The 17,483-nt window shown below is 43.7% G+C and overlaps 1 protein-coding gene across 2 annotated transcripts; it reads left to right on the forward strand.

The window, feature by feature from the left end:
- The first annotated feature begins 752 nt into the window (after window positions 1–752).
- On the forward strand, window positions 753–13,965 carry slc49a3 (solute carrier family 49 member 3). 2 transcript variants are annotated; one of them, XM_023795803.2, is made up of 10 exons: window positions 755–1,146; window positions 6,541–6,699; window positions 8,960–9,179; window positions 9,463–9,539; window positions 9,727–9,864; window positions 10,158–10,274; window positions 10,946–11,098; window positions 11,201–11,358; window positions 11,636–11,748; window positions 12,513–13,965. In XM_023795803.2, exons 1-10 carry the CDS (start codon window positions 1,021–1,023, stop codon window positions 12,683–12,685), a joined length of 1,434 nt encoding a protein of 477 aa, XP_023651571.1. In that variant the 5' UTR covers window positions 755–1,020; the 3' UTR covers window positions 12,686–13,965. The 2 variants fall into 2 exon arrangements, with proteins under 2 accessions (XP_023651572.1, XP_023651571.1); XM_023795804.2 differs by lacking the exon at window positions 11,636–11,748 and having other exon boundaries at window positions 753–1,146.
- The last annotated feature ends 3,518 nt before the right edge of the window (window positions 13,966–17,483 follow it).

Here is a 17,483-nt window from a genome sequence, read left to right on the forward strand (position 1 = left end):
TTTGAACAAAAGAATCTGCAAAGTATGTAAAAATGTAACAAAAATATGGTCATTCCATTGTGGGATTTACATTCTTCTATAGGATTACCAAGGATATGAGTCCACTTCCTTAACAATTACACCACCTTCTGCTCATATAATTTTGCATTCTGGCCAATGGTGAACATAGTTCAATTGCATTAATAATATTAGATTCTTTGTGAAAGACGTGTTAGGCGGACCCACATGGCGGTAGGAGGCGTGGCCACACCCTTCAGTCTGTCACATGACTCTCGCTCGTGTGAGTCACCCGGTTCCCTGCCTGTCAAAGACTGTCCTGTTCTGACAAATGGTTAAGTCTCATGAGTGATCAGTCAACAACAATTAAAAAAAAACTATTTACCATTACTAAGAACTGTGCAAATGACGGAAAAACCTACATTTTTCTCATAACAATTACATGCACTTAGGATAAATGTCTGTTAAAAATTTGAATAACATAATACAGTATACCCTGGCCATTATAAAACAACAAACACCGTGCTGCAATTTGCTCAATAAATAAATAAATGTAATAACGAGGTTCGAATTCAGTTATGAACGATCCCTTTAATTATTCAAAAGCTTTGCATTCTAAAAAACAGGCCTAGTATGTTAAACGAAGGTAGAACAGCTGAACTTTAAATGAACAGCAAACTCGAAGTGGTACCGCGGTGCAGACGGTCTTCATGTAACACGACTGGCTCTATGACTGCAATCGCAATAAAGTCCATGTTAGCCTAAACAAGGGAGGGGTTTATGCATTATGCTGCCGGGCGCGGCGTCCCGGCGCTGTCATTTTTTCCCATACATTCTTTAAAAATGCCGGCATGGAGTAGCATGTGGTCGCAACCCTGGGCAATTTTATATAATGGATTGAAGCTGAAAATGTTTCTTGTAGAGAAAGAAATGCTCGTCGATTGAATGGGAACAGTCTATCGTCCCATTTCTCGATGTGATTTCTTAATTTTCGTTCTGAGATAATCACGGAAGTGTCTGAGAATGGAAGACGATGCAGAGCCTGACTTGGATGAAGTTGCTCAGCAGGATGGAGTGGGATTCAAAGTGTACCGGAGAAGATGGTTCGTCTTGTTCGTGCTATGTCTGTTAAACTGCTCCAATGCTTTGGTAAGCATTTTTCAGAAAGCCCAGTTCACTCCCTTAGGTATACCAAACCCAAAATGGTGTTTTAAGTGTTATTTGGCTGGTGATCACGTGATTCTCTTATGCAAACTTCGCCAAGAGTGTAATATTTGTTAAAGAAATTACAAACTGGTACTAATACAGCGGTTGTGGTATATTAAGTGTTTAGTGTTCCCTAATGTTTTAAGAAAAAAAATGAGACAATTATTACGTAATATGCAATAATAATGCATATAAAAATGCGTAATTCAGGTATTATTTAATGTCCTCGCCTCACCGTGGCGTCCTTGAAATATTGCCATTGCAACGGGATTACTTTCGTGCATACAGGCAAATTTGGAGAGATTGACTTATTTCATTGTATTTTCCCTCTGGGACTGTGTTAAGCTCATCTGCATTACAATAAGTGTGAGCGCGTGCGGCGCCCTTCGCTCATTAATCACTGGGAGAGCGCGAGCCACAGGTGTCTCGCGGGAGGTCCGCATCGCGCGTGCATTTACTAACACTTGCACATTAAAATTCCTCTGTAACATATGCGCGTCATCCCAATGATGCGGCTAGCTGTAACGATAGTCTACATCACAGCTGTTAGGATTGTTTGTGTCAGAAATACGGGACTTGGAACATAAAGTTTTCAAAGAGAGTGCGTTCCTGCTTCTGGAGCAGCTGCTTGCGATATGAAGAGTGATTTCTGAAGTTTTTGATGTACAGAGGAGTGTAAGGTGCAGCACCCTTTTGTTACATCTGGTATGGTGGCATCAGGAAGGCTGTTTAGTTTGCGGAGTCACTGCAGCGGCAGCAAGTGGAGATTTTAGTCGTTCAGATGGACGTCTGTGTAGTGCTTTTCCTAATCATGTCACCATAACTCTGGTTACCTCCATCCAGTGCCTGCCAGGATGCCTTGGGATCAGCATGCATGCACTCTTCCCCCCCCCCCCCCCCCCCCGCCTTGCTAAGTGGATTATCGTCTTTACACATTATAGGTCACACTCTGTCATTTCGAGGAACCGTGGGCAATTTGAGAAGCGGCGCATCCCGGCCAATAGGACGCCCCGCTTTTGTGGCGGGTGGCTGAGCAGCCCGATTCGCTCTGAGTAATACAGAGCTGAGTAATCTCGCAGGCCCTGTGGCATGATTGTCATAGTTTGTCCAGTTTCTTAGGGCACCGGCCCTGTGGGAGAAGTATCCAGAAAGGCCCCAGACTTACAAACAGTCGCGTTGCGGAGTTTACACCCCCCTACTTTCAGTTCCAGTTTCCCACCCTATCAAAACCCAAACCCCATTCCTCAGTCTGTCAGTCTCCAGCAAACAATCCTAAGAACCCGATGGATCCTGAATGTTTGAAGACCCACCCCCCCCCCCCCCCCGTTTTTTAAATGTAAGCAAAAGAACATCACTGAGCGAGAGAAATCGAGGAGACAGGAGTTCAGAAATGTGACTTTTCCATGCGTTTTCAGTTCTGCGGGATTGTCCGGTCGGAGCTGGGATTCATACAGGAAGCCGCGAATGAAATGTGCATCTCCCCCAGCAGTAATTTCTTATTTAAATCTCCTGCGTATGATTGACTAACTTAAGCGCAGAATGTTTTAATTCACTGATTAGTTAGATGATCCCCTTTGTGTAACAGAATAGTACAATCTGCGATAATGGATGATGACGTTAAAACAAAAAACCCAAAAATGCATGAATACTGACTTTACAGGGCAGGGAATAAAAAGGTGTGATGAATGGAGACGAGGTGGAGATGAGGTCATCATTGGTGTGATTCAGGAAACCACAGCACAGCACTGATATAATCTACCACATTTCTTGATTAAGTCAATGTTTCTGTGTGTATATTTAAATTTGTATAGAGCACTATATGCACCATGAACTGTACCAACTAGTCATATATATCTCATGTGTTATAGGGCTGCCCGAGATTATTCTGGATGACGGGTAGCATTAAAAATGTAGACTGGTCAGAGCTCAAATGAGGTTACTGAGAGAGTGAATAAAAACCTATTAATGTCTGCAGACGGCCTGGTGGAAAGAATTGTGTGCAGTGTTGCTGGAGACAAACCAATAACTGTTACCTGTTTGTCTGCCTTAAGCGTTAAAACAACAGTTTTAACCACATTTCTGCTGTCTTGGGGACATGCTTAGTAGCGATGCACCGATAAGGAAATTTCTGGCTGATACCGATAGCCGATTATTTCGAGAATCGATACCGATTGTTTGGGAGGTTCCGCTTAAATAATTTACTGACTGATTAGCGTTATTCGGCAGGACTGCAGTCTTCGTTATTGGGACGGATTTATTTTTCAGAAACTCTTCGCCTTAAGATGACCAATCGAATTTGTAGTGTTGAAACGTTTATTAGTAGATCCTACTCGTGAAATTTTAGCAGAGCAATGTTTGCAAATGTATGCATTTCTGTCTCGACATTAGAATAATTCCACATACATTTTTCGGACTGTTTCTAAAGGGAATTATCGTCGGTAAAGATCAGCTCAATTCGAACCATCGACCAGTGGCCGATTGTTGCTGTACCGGCCCATATCGATAGCTGTCCGATACAATCGGTGCATCTCTAATGCTTAGTCAACAATGGATTTTTATCCTACTCATCAGAACATCCTGCATTTAGACTCCTTCAAGGACCTCAGGTGTTTTTGGTAGAAGATTCTCTGATCTTGACTGGGGCACTTTTATACAGCACAGACATCTAATATGCTGTGAGGGTCATGAATCTAGACAAGGAATTAATCCCATCTTCTAACCCCCTAAGGCGGTTAGGGTTGTCGGGGGATCTGGATGCTATCCTGTCAGTACAAGGCTGGGGTACACCTTGTATGGGATGCCAGTCCGTCGCCGGGCACATAAACGCACACAACATGCACACAACCCTGCAGTACAGAAAGCTTAGATATGCTAGTTGGCCAACTGCATGCCTTTTGGACTACAGGAGGAATCCATTTGGAAGAAGTCTGTTTGGCACATGGAGAACATGCAGGGTTCATGTGTACAAAGTAGGATGTGAACTCCTGGAAGTATGAGGTGACATTACTACCCACTGGGCTACTGTACCAGGGATTCATTTCGTATTGGAAAGTCACAAGGAGAACTAGCAACGATATTCTGGATGGTTGTTAAAAAGCAAAAGCTAAGAATTTACAATGTTGAAGTTCTTATCTTACACCAGCAATCAGCTGTGTGCTGTTTAGTCGATCGATTGACACACTAATTAAAAAGGACTTGTGCAGTCGTTAGTGGGTTTGTGTATAAATCAATAATTATGAAGCTTGAAGTCAGGTGTTAACGAACTGTGACTGTATTATATAAGGTTAGTCATGTTTGGTCACGAGATTCAATGCGCTGTGTCAGCTGTAAAGTGGCCCATATTCCTTCTGCTTGCCCACGTTAGCTTGTGGGGGAGGGTCAAACATGACCGAGGATGAACTTTATTGATCCCAGGGAGAAATTCTTTCGTGTACAGCAGGAATGTAAAGTGGACCGGTGCAAACACGTAGCGCACAGACAGTGCACATCAGAATATTTTGCAGGAAATGGATATAAATACCAGCTGCCTTATATGCAATTAGAACAGATGGTACCGCACTTTTGCTGCGCTATAGATGAAATGTTGCCCTGAAGAGTGTCGGCTGCCACGTCGGGAGGAGGACATATAGTGCCCGTTTGCAGCAGGCAGAGAAGATCCCCAGTAGTGCTTCTTAGCTCACCGCGGTGCTGGAGAAAGGCTGATATGCCGTCCTTTAAATCCAGCGTGGTGGTGACTGATTGACTGATTAAAAGCACAGCTTTGGTCCTGCTGCGGTGAGGCGCCATAGGAGTCTGACAGCTGACTCTGGGGGTGCTGCAGGAAGCGTCTGTCAGTCATCTGATCAAGTGAGGTTTGATAACATGAAGCAAAGTTTTCCATCTCATTTACTGTGACTCTGTCACATGTGACTGAATAGCAAGGAGCTGGGAGGTAACTTTTCACATTCATTTGGATTTTGAAATCAATTTCCAGCTACCATGGATACCTCTATGTTGTGGTGTTTTGTGTACATAATTTCACTGCTCTTTGACTGTTATATTTCAACATATTCTTCAATATGAGCTTGTATTATGCAGTAATATGGTAACTGATTGAGTGAGTCATTCGTCAGATGGTTAGTAGACTAATTGACTTGTGTTTATGTTAATTCTATCACCCTTCTGCATTTTGTTCACAGATTGTTCACTAACATATGTGGACTAATGGTGTTCAGTTTCTGAAACTGAGACTGAAACCGCGATACAAACATTTACGATCTCGTGTCAGTGTTCCGGAAGACCTCAACTCACCACCGCTCAATTACGTTACTAATGTTACAAAACTCATTTCTCACTTCACAATTACTGCAACACATGTAAATCATGACAAAAATATTCTGCTTAAAGTTAGGGCAAGCTGTATATTTTGTAAGTATTATACATTTGTGTCTGTTTTATTGTTTTCCAACTGTGTGTCACGTGACATTTTGGTCCAATCATGATCGAGTGATCACGCCTGCAGTAAATGATAGGCCAGTTTCATTGGCTGAAGATGGATAGTAAAGCTGAGATTGCAGAACACCCAGGCTCATTTAGGTCAGCGGTGTGGGAACATTTTGGTTATCAAGTGCAGTATAGGAATCGCAATCGTGTCATAGACAAAACGCGCGCAATTTGTTATAAGAATTTCACAAAACTAAGTTAGTGGGTAGGCAATGAAATATGTAAGCGCACTTCAGATGACTTCACCCTGGCATTGATTTCAGCAGCGCATGAAATTTTAATAAAATCAGAAAAAATTACCCTGTTTTTTTTTGGAGGGGGGGGGGTGAATAAAAAAAAAATGGGGATTTTTTTTTTCTGGTTTTATTTTTTTATGCGCTGCTGAAATGGAATCATGGCTCAAAAACCGAACTCTGAACCAAACAGTGCATTTGGAGAATTGTTCCTACACCCCTGATGTGGACATTTAATATAGATAAACTTGATTCATTTGCACGGGGAAATTTTAAGCAGTGGAACAGTTAGTAAAACCAATCCTCTTAGAATCAGAGTGAATTATTTTTCAAAGAGTTGGCAGTGCGGTGAAGTTCTTTAACGTGTCGTTTTTTTTTTTTTTGGGAGGGGGCTCTATGGCTCAGTGAGTTAGGACCCCCATGCCTGTAATCTGATGGTTGCTGGTTCAAATCCCAGGAACAGTAGAGTGATGTCACCGTTGGACCCCTGAACAGGGTCCTTTACCTCAGTTGCCCCTGGGCCAGTCTGACCCTGTATGTTACTTTGGATAGAAGTGTCTGCTACGTAAATAAAATGTAAATTCTTCCTGTCTTCCTCAGTCGTCTCTGTCCGTTTCCACAGTTATGGCTGACCTTTGCCCCAGTGGCAGATCAGACGGCCCGGTACCTGGGGGTCTCCCTGGACCAAGTCAACTGGCTGTCGCTGGTCTACATGGTGGTGGCCATTCCCCTCGGGTTCGTCACCACGTGGATGCTTGACACGTGGGGACTGCGGGTTTCGGTAGGTGGAGGATGAAAACGGCACAGAGAGCTCTAAGAAACACATGGTATAATGGATAAAATACACTGGTGTCACCACACTGGAATATTCCATTGAATAAAGTAATGTAAAAGAAAACAAATGATGATTAAAGTATTGTGTTGAGTTGGAGCTTTATTGTCACACCAGCCATATTCAACACACTGCATACAGTGACGTGAAATAACCTTCCCCAGCACTGCAATTCTACATGTGTATATAACGTGTATGGATTGACAGGACAAGTGTGGGGGACATGTACAACACTGACTCGCAACGTACACCCTTGTGCAAATTAACTGTAACAAGTTATCACATGGACATGCATGTGGCAGCCTGGGATCTGCTGGTGGAAAGTATGCTGAGTGCAAGGACGGAGGAAGCACTGTGCCCACAGACTGGCAGGCCTGCTTGGGTGGGGTTAGATCTGGGTGGTATGACTGAGTGGATGGGCAGCGGAGGCACTGTGCCCACAGACTGGCAGGCCTGCTCGGGTGGGGTTAGAGCTTAGTGGATAGACAGAAGAGGCACTGTGCCCACAGACTGGCAGGCCTGCTTGGCTGTGTTTCAGCCATCCATGTATGTTTCAGGTGAATGCTCTGTGGTTCAGGTGCCCCCCCCCCCCCCCCCCCCGTGTCGTCGTGAGGTTTCCTCTGGGTTCTCTGGTTTCCCCCCACAGTCCACAAACATGCTGAGGTTAATCGGAGTTGGCACAGTCCCCACAGGCATGAATGGTGTGTGTGCCCTGCGATGGATTGGTGCCCCATCCTGGGTTATTCCCATGCAACTTTTATCAATCCACCCAGTCCTAGACCCAGACCCAAGGTGATAAGTATGAATTAATGTGGCTGTGATCTTCATCTTAACTGTGGCCAGTCTGTCTGCATATAGACACGACAACTTGTTTCAATTAATTTGCACAAGGGTGTAAAAGTAGATAATGATGGAAGGAGTATTGGTAACGGCGGCCATAATGGTGCAAATGGCAACATAGTTAGTGGGGGGGACACACACCAAAAAGTTTGGAGACCGAGTGGCCGTGGCGACGAGTAGAAGTGGGAAGGTGGTAAAATCCCTCATAAAGATTCGGTTCATAGTTCAAATTCACCAGATAGATTATTTTCCACAGGTGAATTTAGTGTGAAGTGCAAACATACTGGTCCTGGCTTGATTTTGGAAGCTAGAAGGTGCAGACAAGCAGAGAAGGGGGGGGGGGGGGGGGGGAGTCGGTGCTTCATGCTAGTCACGATATTACCCTGATAGCAGGTCTCATAGAAAACATGGCATAAAACAAATAGCAGTTTGCATCTTACCTGTTCTGTTGTGAACAAGGAGTCAATGATTCTAAGAACCACATTATAATTTTTTTGTATTGAGGGTAAAGGTCTTGAGTCTTTGAGGAGAATTAATTTTAGCGAAGGATCCTTTTTATATTAAACGGCTAAAGAGAGTGCAGTACGAGAGCATGGGGAAGGAAAAATCCTACGACCTTACGAATCTTGGCAATAAACATCAGTGTGCGTACAGCTTGGTGTATTTTATACAGTAGATGTAAATGAATTTAATGTGTGTCTCTCAAAGCCGTCTCCCATCTACATAAGGAGACCCGGCGAGCATCTTTCCGCACCGGCCACTTAATGCAGCCGGCGAGTTGACTTTGCGCGGCTTCTGAATTTCTGCGCGCAGGGCAGGAACAGCCTGTATGGCTTGCTGGTTTTCACCCCGTCGCACGTCTTAATTGTCTACTTAAAGTCGTCTGAAGAGAACATTTTAAAACAAATTTGAGGAAGCGCTTCTTTACACAGCGTGTAGTTAGAGTGTGGAATAGTCTTCCTGCTAGTGTAGCGGAAGCTAAAACCATGGGTTCCTTTAAATCAGAGCTAGATAAGATTTTAACAACTCTGAGCTACAGTATTAGTTAAGTTCTCCCCAAACGAGCTTGATCGGCCGAATGGCCTCCTCTCGTTTGTAAATTTCTTTGTAATGTTCTTATGTCCTAAGAGAGGCCGGCCTTCATCGGTGCTCCTTGGTTTAGTTTGAGTCCCGTTAAAAGGTAGATCTAAAAGTTAGACACAGTGGAGCCTTTAATATCCTTCTGTGCTGACTCAAACACCCCAGTTGGTACTGGAAGTACTACCGGAAATTGTGGTATTATTAGTAATCTTGTTGGTGACTCCTTCAGCTTAATTTAATCCTATCTCCACTCCCCCCCCTCCAAACCGCCCTCTGTCTTGTGACTCAGCTGATCCTGGGCTCCTGGCTGAACATGGTGGGCAGTTTTCTCCGCTACGTCGGTACCCTGAAGTGCCTCCCGCCCGCGGTGTGGGGCTTCCCCCTGCTGATGTGCGGCCAGACCCTGTGCGCCGCGGCCCAGCCGCTGGTCATCTTCTCTCCCACCAAGCTGGCCGCACTCTGGTTCCCCGAGCACCAGAGGGCCACCGCCAACATGATAGCCTCCATGTGTGCGTAAATGAACCCCGTCCTCCTCCCTGACTATTTTCCTGCCACTTTCCCCTCACAGGAGCCATTTGAAGACGTTTGAATAATTCAGCTAAAAAAAACAATACGTTTAAATACGGGTTCATTTTTTTTAAGAGATCGACTGATTTGAGTGGTTTTATATTAATTATCTGATGTCTAATCCGATGCCCCCTTTTTTCCTAAATGAAGATAATCTGAAATTTATATGAAGGTTGCCGGCTGACAGACCCCCAATAGTACTTACATACCCTTTTCGACTTTCAGCAAACCCACTGGGTCTTCTGTTTGCCAATATATTCTCCCCCCTGATTACTGGGAGTGCTGGCAACCTTCCCTTACTGGTAAGCCTTCGAGAAAGACATTTCACTTTGAGTTCTTGATGGCTTTGTACTCTACATGGCAGACTCCACTACGTTGTAATGACCCGTTTTCAGATGTTTTTAAACGTTTCGCAGAATCTAGCTTAATCTGCAGTGAAATGGAAAGAAACCATTCATGCTAAGTTTCTGCGTCTGTTTTCCCCTACAGCTGGGGATTTATGTTATACCAGCGTCTATCGTCTGTCTCCTAGCAACGCTGGGTATCCGCGGGAGTGTACCCCCATCGCCTCCATCAGCCAGTGCAGAGACTTCCAATTCAGAGCCTTTCTTGCAGGGAATTAAACTGGTGAGAAATCTGCAGTTACCTTCACCACATGTCTAGTGGACTTCAGGCACTGTTGTACCAATATTGGTGTTTCTTGTGTTTCAGTACAAAAGCTATAGCTCTGTCTAATTTGTGAAGCGACTGGCCAGTATTCTCACACTAAGCTGCGTTACCAAATATGAAAACAGTCCTTTGAAGCACTATGACATCATCTTTTTAAGCAAGGCCATAGACCCAGGAACACGCCCATCTGTCTAACGATTCGCATGCACAGATTTCCTGCATCACCGTTGGCTTCTCTCCCTGCTCCCTAGCTACTTAGGAACAAGCAGTACATGGTTCTTCTGCTATTTTTTGGGACTGGGATCGGCGTCTTCACCTGCTTCTCATCCCTGTTGGAGCAGATCCTCTGTGTCAGAGGATACACAAACGTGAGCAGCACCGAACCCTCGCACGGCCTTAGCGAGAAGCACACGCGACTCGAAAGAAACGTACTAGAAATACATTTGGCTCTCTGATTTTTGATATACAGGCAGCTCTCGACTTACGTAAAACCGACTTAAGTAAATCTGTAAATACATTACGAAAGCGCAAAAAGGCAATATACGCCTGTAAGCAATTATTTTCATTTATTTATTGTGTTCCTTTGTACGTATTAGTATGTTTTTGCTGTAAAGTATCTTCAATGATATAGGAAGGTAATTCCGACTTCCGTAAAATTTGACTTGCGTAAAGGTTTGTGGAATGGATTATTTACGTCAGTCGAAATCTGCCTGTAGAAGTATCCGGTTCCAGCTTGTAATTTCTGATACCTGTAGAGAAAAGCACACATGCAAAAAAAAACAAAAAAAAAAGATCTACAGCCTTTATCTGTTAGCATCAACATATATATTAACCAATAAGTATATTACCTATAAAACTCATTAGAGAAGTAGCATAAGAAGAGCAAAATGAGCATAGCTAAATGAAACGGAAACTACTATTTGTTTATTGCTGATAACATGCTTATGGATGCCGACCGCGTTCTTAGCTCTGCATGTCTGTGCTGAGATGCTGGGAAGGTCAGTGACCTGCATGGTGGCCTCTCTGTCTCCCGGGGCAGGACTTTTCTGGGCTTTGTGGGGCTCTCTTCATCGTGTTCGGCATCGTGGGGGCAGCCTTTCTTGGGCTTTACGTCGATCGGACGAAGAAGTTCATGGAAGCCGCTAAGATCAACATGAGCCTGTCGGCGCTGGCCTGTGCCGCCTTGGCAGTGGTGAGCTGGGGCGTCCGGACCCTCGGGATAAGGGGGGGGGGGGGTGACACTGGCACCAGGTTTTCACCTCCTTCACATGCCTCGTTTTGGACGTCCCAATAGGTGTCTCAGATGCGGGACCAGAAAGCCACGGTGGCGGCCATCTGCTCGCTCTTCGGGTTTTTTGGATTCTCCGTGTTCCCGGTCGTGATGGAACTGTCGGTGGAATGTTCCTATCCCGTCGGAGAGGCGTCCTCTGCTGGCCTGATCTTCATATCTGGGTAAGTAGTGCTTGAATATTCCCACAAGTTAAACAAGTGAAATATTTCCCCATGGAACTGATCACGGCAGAAGGAGTTTTGGAGATGGGAAGGACGTGTTCCACCTCACAAGCACGATGGCTGTCTAACTTCTTACATATGGGTTATTACAGCTTACTGAAGTGTATACCTTGGATAGGGTAACACTATTTAATGTGTCAAATTTTTTTTTGTGTATTGTGTCCATGACAGCATTATTTTGGTTTTGCTATCCCTTCTATTTCTTGTACGGCATCAGACAGGTCCAGTCAATTTTATACATCGTGGTGCTTCAGGCGTTGACCCAGAAGTTGGCTGATTCCCCATTTTCTGTGTGTGCTTTGGGGGAAGATGCTGCTTTGAGTTGGAGAGGTGAGGGGAAATAAGCCAGACTGTATTTTCTTTTTCACTTTTATAACACTTCTTGTTTAGACTCCCTACCAAAGCTACTTATAACCAGAAGTGGAAAGATCAGGTCCAGAAAGTACAAATCCAGGACAAGGTTTCGTTTCAACCAGCTGGTTGAGTATGAAGAGTCACAGTGACAGAGTGCTCATCTTGGTTTGCATCTGTGCTTACTGGACCCGAACTTTCCACCTCTGCCTAAAAGTAATATTCCCATTAGAAAATGGCATAACCAAGAATCATGACAGGCAAGACATTTTGGCAAAAAAGCTAAATTCTGAAGAGATCCTCCATACCATGAAATTTTTAGATTTGGGTCATGTGGTCAATTGTGTACAAATATTTGTTGCGCGGCTGCCGGCAGTGATTTGTTTTCAGTGCATGTTCCCAAATCATCAGAGTAAACTCGTGCTTCCTGTGTCCAAGAACCAGACCAGCTCAATAGTCGCTAAAAATACCTCTGCACATCTGCCAGGAAGATGTCGCTTCTTACAATCAGCAGTTTCTCACAGCAAGAACAGCAGCATTACATGACAAGCTGTTTAATCAGTATTTTCACTTCTCCAGCCCGTTTCTGAGAAGTACTTTCAGGCATGTGCCCATAGCGCCACCAGTAAATGAATACGAAACGCATCCGTTTGGGAATAGGATCCTCTGGAATGGTGTGAAACAGGTTTTAATGCGTAATGGGCTCCTCTCTTCAGATGGTGTGTGTTTTGTCCTTTTCCCAGTGCCGGTGCTGGTGATGGCTGGTTTGTTCTGCATGGCCTCCTGCTTCTTCGTCATCGTATTCCACACAAACTACAGGAGGCTCCGGGCCGAGGAGGTGGCCGCCCAGAAAGCGGGAGAGGAGGAGGACAGTCCGGGGAACGCACAAGGTGCCATGGTGGAAAATGAGGACTGATGGAGGGGAATCCACTCCCCCACCCCCCCCACAAAAAAGAGCATGCTTTAATGTTACTGACAGTCTGTGGTACTGTAGATAACGGTGCCATTAGACTGCAATAACGCAGCTTGGTTTAATCTGGATGTCTAGCGTACTGATACACTTACTTCAGGAACATTGGGTGAGACTTGTGTCAACATTCTGAGATGGATGGATGGATGGACGGACAGATCAATGGATGGGTTCAAACACAAGAAGACGCTGTTGAGGATGTTTTGAATGACTGATGTGTTTTTCAAAAGCTGAGATAGAAATTTGCTACATATTAAACAACGAGTACAACCAGTCTTCTCATGCTTGAAGCTAACAAGCTGTACCAAAGTCTTCCAGAGATGTTGAAGTTTGTAATTGGAAACAATGATGGAGCACTGAGTTTTCCTTTGAATTCTCACCGAACCCCGGATTATGCGTTATGGCTGAAACTGTGCAGTGAGTTTCCAGATTGTTTGCCGATCATCATTCATTGATGCACGTGTAGAGTCGAGGTGATCTGGTACATTTGGGATTTATGCACTTTATGCGAATTTTGTTACTGGGACATTTGTGTCAGTTTTTAACTTTTATTAATTATTTAATTATGTGACAAACTGAAAAGCATTAGGTACTTGGCATAAGGATAGTTTGGTTTTATACTGGAATGCTCTGGTTTTCCATGTGAATATGCGGAGTCTATGCTGGTTTGGAGTGGGTATCTTGAGGTACAGTTTCCGCAATTATAAACAAATCCATGTGTTTGATTTTGTAACAAGCAGTTGCAGCACCAGTGCAAATGCACCCTTGGTGCTTGTCACTATAAGTAATAAAATGAAGCCTTGCTGATTTTTAAAGAAACAAGTCGATTTTTCAATGTAACAAGGAGTTTGTTATTACTGCTAATGACTGTTTAACCAAAATGACATTTTTCAAATGGGTATCAGAGGTAAATGGTGCTCAGATTTACAAAATAGTTTTTACATTCCATGTATTAAAATTGTATGCTTAAAATGACACTTTTAGTAACCTGTAATTGCTCTGAAACAGCTGCTGGTTCTTCAGCAAGCAGGCAACAACTAATTTCGAAGCTATGGGAATTTTTTTTTTTTCCCCACATCATTAATTTGACTTTGATCTGACATATAATGCTTTCAAATCTGTAGCAGCCTGTTGGAAAACTGAAGTATGTGTTTGTTAACATGATAACCATGTAAGAACGACCTTACTTATTAAAAAAAAAAAAAACTTTATATAAGTAAATGTTATTAACAGCGAGACAAACTGTGATGGTTTAATTTATAATCAATCTCCGATCTGTCCATAATTGCAAACATATTTTCAGGATAATGCCATATAGGTTTATCAGGCTCGATATCTTGAATAAGATCCTTGCTGGGGACACACCAGCTATAGAAATTCACCGTGTACGGTTGGTTAATCTTGTTTGTGCTGCCGCCGCTATGCTTTTAATGCAGTGGCGTGTTTGCTTGTTGCAACAGATGTTGGCATCTTTAGTCTTTTACCACGATGTCAGTTCTTCACATGTAATTAGCATGTACCGTTTAATATGATTTATGCACATTTTGATCACAGAAGGCCCTGCGTTCCCTTGGGGGGCCAGGAAGTTGGAGTTACGCTGCAATCTACACACTCCTCAAGCTTAACCCTGAACGTCCGAGAACCCGCCCCCAGATTTCCGGCATTAAGCTATAGAATATCACCAACTGGGAAGAATTTAGAGCAAGAGAAGACCGTCTGAATTATTAGCTCAAAATGTCAATGCATTTCATCCTGAAGGAGTACTCCATTTTTATATATATATATATATATATATATAAATGACACCTGTTGTAATGACACAATGTTGTAAAGAATCCTGTACATTTTTGAACTCACTAACGAATGGAGCAAACATCATAGAGCATGTTCGTTTATTTTAATTAGGGTAAGCTGTTTTCTTTATCAGGTGTGTTTGTTGTCGTTTGAGCTCAGCAGAAGTGAAACTGACATATGCTGTCATTGCATAGCCAGAAACAGGTTTCTGGATGACAGTAAAGGGAGATGTGCAGGGGATGTGGAATTAAAGTCGGTCTCTTCATGATAAAAGTAAAGGGAGATGTGCGGGGGATGTGGAGTTAAAGTCGGTCTCTTCATGATAAAGGTAAAGGGAGATGTGCAGGGGATGTGGAGTTAAAGTTGGTCTCTTCATGATAACAGTAAAGGGAGATGTGCATGGGGATGTGGAGTTAAAGTCGGTCTCTTCATGATAACAGTAAAGGGAGATGTGCAGGGGATGTGGAGTTAAAGTCGGTCTCTTCATGATAAAAGTAAAGGGAGATGTGCAGGGGATGTGGAGTTAAAACCCTAACTCTTCGAGGAATTCATGTAGATACTGAGGACCTGTTTAAATCCATATATACAAGAGTAGCGAATTGCAGCTATGTCTGCTCTTAACGTGTAATGCAGGAGTACCTATTGAAATTAATGCATCTTCTGAAACACAAGAACTGTTCTTTAGGGTGGAGACAAACTGTGATGTGGTGGAGCTGGTGAAGGGGCTGATCCCAGCCACAGCAGGAGAATCATCTAGATGCTCCTCAGCAAGTAGAGAGCTGGTGAGGGGCCAGCGGGTGACTTCATTGATATGGATATACCCCGCCCCCCACCCCCGCATGTTCTCAAGTATCACATGGTTGTAAAGCCACATATTCCGGAAACGACTTCATTACTTATTCAATTGCTTAATGTATGTCTCAAATCCCCAACGGCCCAGGTCTATAATCATTTGGTCAACAAACAGGTATACTGTCTGGGCATTAACATGTCAATTTAAGTAACAATGCTAAAGGGAAAGTTGCAGTAAGGAAGAGCTGCAATGTTATCTATTCACTGTGCTCCATTTCTTCATGTCAAAATTTAACCACCAGTGCTAACAAAAGAATGTGATTGCTTTGGGGTCCTTTTATCCTTTTGCTCATACGGTCAGTGGGCGACACTTTTTTCCCCAGAACATCCTGCAGTCACTCTTTCAAAGTGCTCTGAATTCATTTTCAGAAACGCGCTTCCAATGTCACCGGCAGCATGAACATTTTTAATATAGCGCAGACCTCTTATACGCTCCGAGCTCCACAAATGACTTATATAAATGGAAACGACAAACAACACTGAGCGCCGCTGAGCTGTAAGGAGTTCTTAACGGCCAAGAGTGATGCTACATAATACATTGAATATTTGCTTCACAGAAACGACGTCAGCGTTAATTTAAAACTGCCGGCTTTTGCGTTAGGAATGCCGTTATATTAACACGACTAAATCCATCGGTTTGTACCATCAGTGGCTCCCAAAATTTTTATTTGCTCCTTTTGTTACGCAAATAGTTGTTGTATTTCGTATGATAAGTGAGGCTGTTTGTGTGCAATGGCTTGATGAGTAATTGCATGAAGTTTAAGTCCGGTGTCAGTCTGAGATCATTTTATATAAGGTTAATCGTTTTGGTCATGAGATTTAACGCTGTGTCAGCTGTAGAGTGCCACAGATACCTTCTGCTTTGGGGGGGGGTGCTGGAGAAAGGCTGATATGCCATCCTTTAAATGCAGTGCGATGACTGATTAAAGGCGCCTTAAATGGGCTGCTCTGGTGGGACAGCGTCCGACAGCTGATGTGTGGGAGGGGAACGGCCCGTCTCTGCTAACACGTCTCTTTCCCCTTTACTGAGCCATGTTATTGTGGAAGGAATGTATTTAATAATAATAATCGATACTTTATTGATCCCCGTGGGGAAATTGTCTTTAATACCTCCCTCAACTTGCTCTTTGTAGAGTTAGTTGTCCACAAATTGTAAAGCGTAAAGGCGTAAGGCCCTACATGATTTCATTATCCCATGAAATTTTTAGAATTACTATTAATCATTAGTCATTAATAATGAATTGTCTTAATCAGGATATTAGTAAAATGATTCTCTGAAAAAATATTTTTAATATGCTTCCTTATCCTCTCATTAACACCATCAGGGACTGTTGGAAAAAGGTACCGTTCAGCTCGACTAATTTATTACTGGACCTGATTCAGGCGCTCTTTATGTACTGTGTGTACACTGCTGAGTCAGGTGTGTGTGGCTCCCCCTGCTGGCAGAGCACTGTGTGTACACTGTGCTGAGTCAAGCGTGTGTGGCTCCCCCTGCTGGCAGACAGCCTGACCCTGTGCTCCGTACCGCTGCTGCTGAGCCCTGAAGCATGAGTGATGCATAAAAGGGTTTTGGGAGGGCAGGGTGATGTCATTGCTTTGGACTGTCAGTCGCCTTAGAACCTCTTTTATCCTCAGGACATGGAAGTAATGTTAAAAAAAAATAAAAAATGAAGAGAATGAGAAAATGTTTCCCCACAGTTAGGAATTCACGCTCTACCAGCATCTGTCACGGGTCTCATAGCAATGTGGGGGGGGTGTACCCCCATCACCTCCATCAGCCAATGCAGAGATTTCCAATTCAGAGCCTTTCTTGCAGGGCCTCTAACTGGTTAACTATTGGACTTGTGGCACCGTTGCACCAGTTGAACTGTTTCTCGTGTTTCAGTACAAAACCTATAGCTCTGTGTAATTTGTGAAGCGACTGGCCGGTATTCTCACACGCAGCTGTGCTAACGAATATGAAAACAATCCTTTGCAGCACTATGACATCATCCTTTTCTGCAAGGCCACGGGTGCAGCTGCGCACCCATCGTCTAACGATTCACACGCGCACTGCTTTCCTACAGACCCCTCTCTCATATAGACCACTGGCTTCTGC

The sequence above is a fragment of the Paramormyrops kingsleyae genome, chromosome 12 (genome assembly GCF_048594095.1).
Source record: "Paramormyrops kingsleyae isolate MSU_618 chromosome 12, PKINGS_0.4, whole genome shotgun sequence".
Classification (NCBI taxonomy): Eukaryota; Metazoa; Chordata; class Actinopteri; order Osteoglossiformes; family Mormyridae; genus Paramormyrops; species Paramormyrops kingsleyae.